This window comes from Sphaerodactylus townsendi, linkage group LG01 (genome assembly GCF_021028975.2).
Source record: "Sphaerodactylus townsendi isolate TG3544 linkage group LG01, MPM_Stown_v2.3, whole genome shotgun sequence".
NCBI lineage: Eukaryota > Metazoa > Chordata > Lepidosauria > Squamata > Sphaerodactylidae > Sphaerodactylus > Sphaerodactylus townsendi.
The window spans coordinates 67,411,886-67,416,887 of NC_059425.1; the positions used below are offsets into that span (position 1 = coordinate 67,411,886).

General features: G+C 45.7%; 1 protein-coding gene across 1 annotated transcript in view; it reads right to left on the bottom strand.

The window, feature by feature from the left end:
- The window catches only part of WDR43 (WD repeat domain 43), a 34,745-nt gene extending 32,051 nt beyond the window's left edge, over positions 1-2,694 (bottom strand). Inside the window, exon 1 of the mRNA XM_048512276.1 lies at positions 2,341-2,694. Coding sequence (XP_048368233.1) covers positions 2,341-2,622 — 282 coding nt within the window. The 5' untranslated portion in view covers positions 2,623-2,694. The remainder of the gene's footprint in view (positions 1-2,340) is intronic.
- Positions 2,695-5,002: the final 2,308 nt, after the last annotated feature.

Below are 5,002 nucleotides of genomic sequence, written 5' to 3' on the forward strand. Positions count from 1 at the left end.
AGTAGTACCTCCCAAAAATGGATTTCTTCTCATTGGAAAAAAGTATATACAACAAAAGTGCTTTATCATAAAAATTCTTGTTTTTATGTTGATACATCTAATCTTCTGTACCTGGATGCATTCAAATGCATATCCTTGTGTTCATATATACTCAATATGAACTGGTTGAAGAGCATACTTTTTAATAGACTGACAGATATCTTAATTCTACAAATAATGTGTAGAAACATTACTAAAACCAATGTCAACAATAGCAACACAATTAATAAAATCGTTTCTGACTCGAATGTGATTGTAGGAAAAGCTGTGCACTAGTTTTCTCTCCCTTGCAAAATACGACATGTGACTTAGAAATCTTATTTCAATAACTTTGTTAAAGAAATGCGGTGCTATAAAGAGTTACTTGAAGTCCAAATGGGTTAAAACTGGAAAAATTCTGCATAGGATTGCACTGATACAATTATAAGACAAATACCTGCCTCTGTTAAATAGATTCTAAATTAGTATGCAGAACCCACAAGACCTCAATTCCCATGGCTTGTTGATTGAGTAAGAAGGCCATCCTTATTTACACAACTGGTCAATCCGTCTAACAATTTACCATTAATGTTTTTTAAACATTAACAGATAAATCCTGTGTATTTTTACTAAAATTGCAAGGAAATTTACTCTTATGGAAGTATTATAGGACAGCTACCTGAGAAGACAAGCAATGCTCACCAAACTTCACTACACACAAATATCCTCCCATTAAACTAACCTTTTCCTCTTTTATATCCATAAATAAAACTACAGATGCCAAGACTTTGGAACATGATTTTTTCAGCCCAAAAGCCTTTGTCTCATAATTCTAGATAACTTAGGGGACAGTGACAGGATATAGCCAAACGCCTCCATTATACCTGGATCCATCTCAATTGGTAAGCATGTTCCCAAGGAACATTTTTGCCAAGTTTTATTGCCATTTGTAGTTTCCTGTACCACTCTGTGAGCTAACTTTGAAAGAAAAGTCAGATAAAATACATTTTATATTAAAAGATGCTAATCCCAGCTTCCCACATTAGCTCATGGTAGTGAAGAAATAAGTTGTAAGAAAAGACAATATCAGCATGTGCTCCATCCAACACACACACAGATTACTGATTCACTAGTTAAAGGTTTATCACGCTCCTCAGAGAATGGTGGAGAATTCCAATAATTTTTCCAACCACTTGGCACAGAGAAAGAATAACAGAAATTACTCAGGAATGCCATTTGGATGAAGGCCTATATTTTGTAGGGATACTTGAAGGCCCATAGGGTCTTTGTAAAATGGATGCCATTCCAAGCCCATTTTACACCATTCCAAGCCCATTTTAATATGGTTGCGGATCTTTACAAATACAGCAACAGTCAGGAATAAGAATTTAAGGACAGCCCTACTGGATTAGTGGTCCATTGAGTTCAGCATCCTGTCTCACATGGTGACTAGCCAGGGCACAACAATCCTGAATCTACTGCACATCAATTTCATTGGATGCTCTCTAACTCTAGTATTTCGAGAGAAGAAGAAAAAGTTATTTCTGTCCACTCTTTCTATCCCATGCACAACTTTAAAACGCTATCACGTGCCACTTTAGAAGAGGGGTTGAGTGGATGTTCTACTGGCAAGAAGGCAGTAGTAAGGGATGCATTCAATGACACTTTCACTACAAGGTCCTAACCTGCTCCACACCTTCGTTGACCCCTCAGCTAGGAAAGAAGACTCCTCCTCTCCAAAGAACTCCATCTGGTGTAGACTCTGTTTCTTGGGTTCACTAGCTCGGGCCAGAATTGCTTGCAGCTATTCTTGCCCAGGCATATCTCATTCTATTGCCGAGTTCTTGCACTACAACTCAATTATGGGGTTAAGCCCCAGTGACGCAGTTTAAACCCAGATGGAACCAGGTCCATCCCCACCCTCCACCATTCTATATGTATGGGTTAGTACACACGTGCTCCTACGGCCCATGAGAGCCTGGCAAGAGGAAAAAAAGAAACGTACTAATTGGACTCTGATTGAAGGGTGGATGTCAATCAGCCAGACTGAGGATGAAAGGGGCTAGGGAAGCAGGCGCAACCCTCCCCCATTCTTCCTTGCTCCCCTCCCCTCCTTCTCCAGCTCCAGAGACCAGCCACACGTGCCAGTAAGGAAGATGACGGAGATGTTGTCACCTCAGGCACAAGGCGAGTCTTCTCCGTCCCAGGCGTGCCAGCCTTCCTCTCCCGCGAGGAGCTAACACATGGCACGGGGAGCAGGCCTAGGCCCTGCGTACCTACACCAGTCCACCGACGAGGCTGCAATTCTCCCGCCCCCATTACCTTGCTCGGGACCAGCCGGCCTCCTCCTCCCGCTCCCGGCGGGGCCCAGGCCAGGCAGGTGCAGGCGGCGCTGAGGTGGGCAGAAGGCACGTACTCGTGCTGCAGGCGGCTGCTCGGCGTCTCCCACACGCGGAGCCGCCCATCCGGCCCGGAGAGGGCCAGCAAGCGCCGGTCACGGGGAGAGAAGGCGCAGGGGGTCCCTGTTACGAAGGTGGTGCTCCCCAAGGCCTCGGCCTCTTCCTCCCCGCCGCATGCCGTGGCTCCCACTCCTGCAGCCGCCATGGCGCTCGCGACAGGCCCGGCCCTCTCTGCTCCCAGCAGGCGAGCGGCCGCACGGCAGCCACGTGTTCTGCCCTTGGCGCATGCGCACATGCCCCAGCCTCTCCCCGCGGCTCGGACGAGCAAAGGGACGGACCGCGTTTGCGTCGGGCTTACGGTCCCCCTCGCTCCTCGGCTGCTTCGCTGAGGGTCCTACGACTTCTTGGACAGAGATCGAAGTTGGGAGGCGCGCGTAGGAGAAAGACGTCCGGGCAAAACGCGCCGCAAGAGTTTTGTAGACTACCAGTGCTGTTTTAGACGGAGTTGTGCCACTCTAAACCCAATGACTTCAATGTGCTTCTTAAGAGTGAAGCTGTACTTATGCCTACTTGGATGCAAATCCCATTGCGTTCAGTAGTGCTCACTGGTACATATACGCAGGATTATAACCTTATAGCCCCGCCCCTGTGAGCACTATTGAGCGCTGTGGGACTTGCATCCTAGTAGACATAAGTAGGACCAGGGTACAATTTCTCTTGAATGTCAATAATCGTTTTACATCTGAAAAGTGGAAGTCTTTGTGGGTCGTGGCTTAATTGCATTAGCAATGACTCCATGTCTTAGGGTTGATTTGTTTTATTTACTTTATTTATATCTTGCTTTTCGTCCTAATGCAAAACCAAACCATCCTATATCATTCTCACCCTTTCATCCTCACTGTGAGGTAGGTTAGACTGACAGTGTGTGACTGGTCCAAAAGCACTCAGCAAGTTTCTGTGGCACAGGGGTCTGAACCTGCATTCCCCAGATCCTAGTCTGACATTTCAACCGCTCCACCATACTACACCGTTTTCCCCTTTTCCAAATGCAAGTAACAGAATGTGTAGTACAATTTCTGACTATAGGTGGGGGAAGGTTAATTGTTAACACTCTCCATATAAAAACTTTCTACAAAAATTAGCATATCGGAGATAGGTTCTAAACTAGCCCTTCATGTGTACTGCCAATTTTCAAGTTACACATAACTATTAATACAGAGCTATAGTCTAGTCTATCACCTCAGCTGGGCTGCCAATTCTGGATTGTGACATTTCTGTAGATTTGAGGGTGGAGGATGGCATTTGGTGTAGGGAAGGCTCTAAGTAGGTATAATGCCATAGAAACAATCCTCCAAAGCAGTCTTTTTTTCCACCGCGGAGGAGCTGATCTCAATACTCTGAAAAGCAGCTGTAATTCTGGGACATTTCCAGACACCAAATGGAGGTTGCCAAGCCTAACTTCATCAATCCCAACCTCAGCACCTTGTAGATGAGGCCTTATCACAGTGGTCTAGGGTTGCCAATCTCGGCAGGGTGGGGGTGGGAATCAGAGATCAGTTCCCCTGGAGAAAATCACTGCTTTGGAGGCTGGACTCTGTGGCACTGTACCTCCTTGAGACCCTTCTCTTCCCCAAACCCCACTCTCCCTGGGTTTCACCCCCAAATCTGCTACCCAGAGTTGGCAACCTTGGGGCTTATGGTGCTATGCCTCAGACTATATATTTTTATTTTGGGGTCTTTCTGTTCTGGTACCACTGCCTTAGTTTTTATGCTCCAAGTATTGCGGTCCAATGGATTCGGACTTTACGTTCCCGAACAAAGAATCAAATATCTCTTATTGCCTTGTCATCACCAGACATAGCTGCGTTATAAACTCTAACTAGTCTGCACGAGAGAAGAGTAGTGCAAGAGAATCCCGAACACGAAACAAGTGAAAAGAAGGCTGGAACCTGTCACAGATCATGGGATAAGAGATTATGGGAACCGCACTCGCTAGACTCAAGATATACCGCCTAACTATTCGTCGGACAGACAAGCGGCCATGTGGGACTGGAACGTCGCAGATTAAATGCGTCATCCGTGACGTTTCTTCTGTCAAAGGGTAATGGTTATCAAAGGAGATCGTATAACTTCATACTTCCAATTGCGGTTAACAGATTCTGCCATGTGTTGGACAAATATAGTGAAAATACACAGAATTAATGTAGAAAATCCTAAAGAAACAGGCAGTCTCCCCTGCCTTACAGTCTTTTAAGATAACCACGCGTCTTACGCAGAAAAAGTGCACAGGAAGACTTATCCAATGTAATGTTTACTACTGCCGAGGTGCTTTGGTGTTTTTTATTTAAAAATTAGAAAGCAAGTCGCACAATTACAGAGGGGCTTCCGGATCTTGGCAATCTGCTTGGCAGAGAGAAATTCGACCTTCTTTCTCATGGAGATACCCGAACTTTGTCCGCTTTTCCTGGTGGTAAAATTGCATTCCCACTCTTGCCCCGCACATGGAGGATGCGACTCAGTGCCGGAAAGGAGTGCCGAATGGAATCCTTGAACTTCTCTGCACCTCTTTGATTCCGATTGTCGGC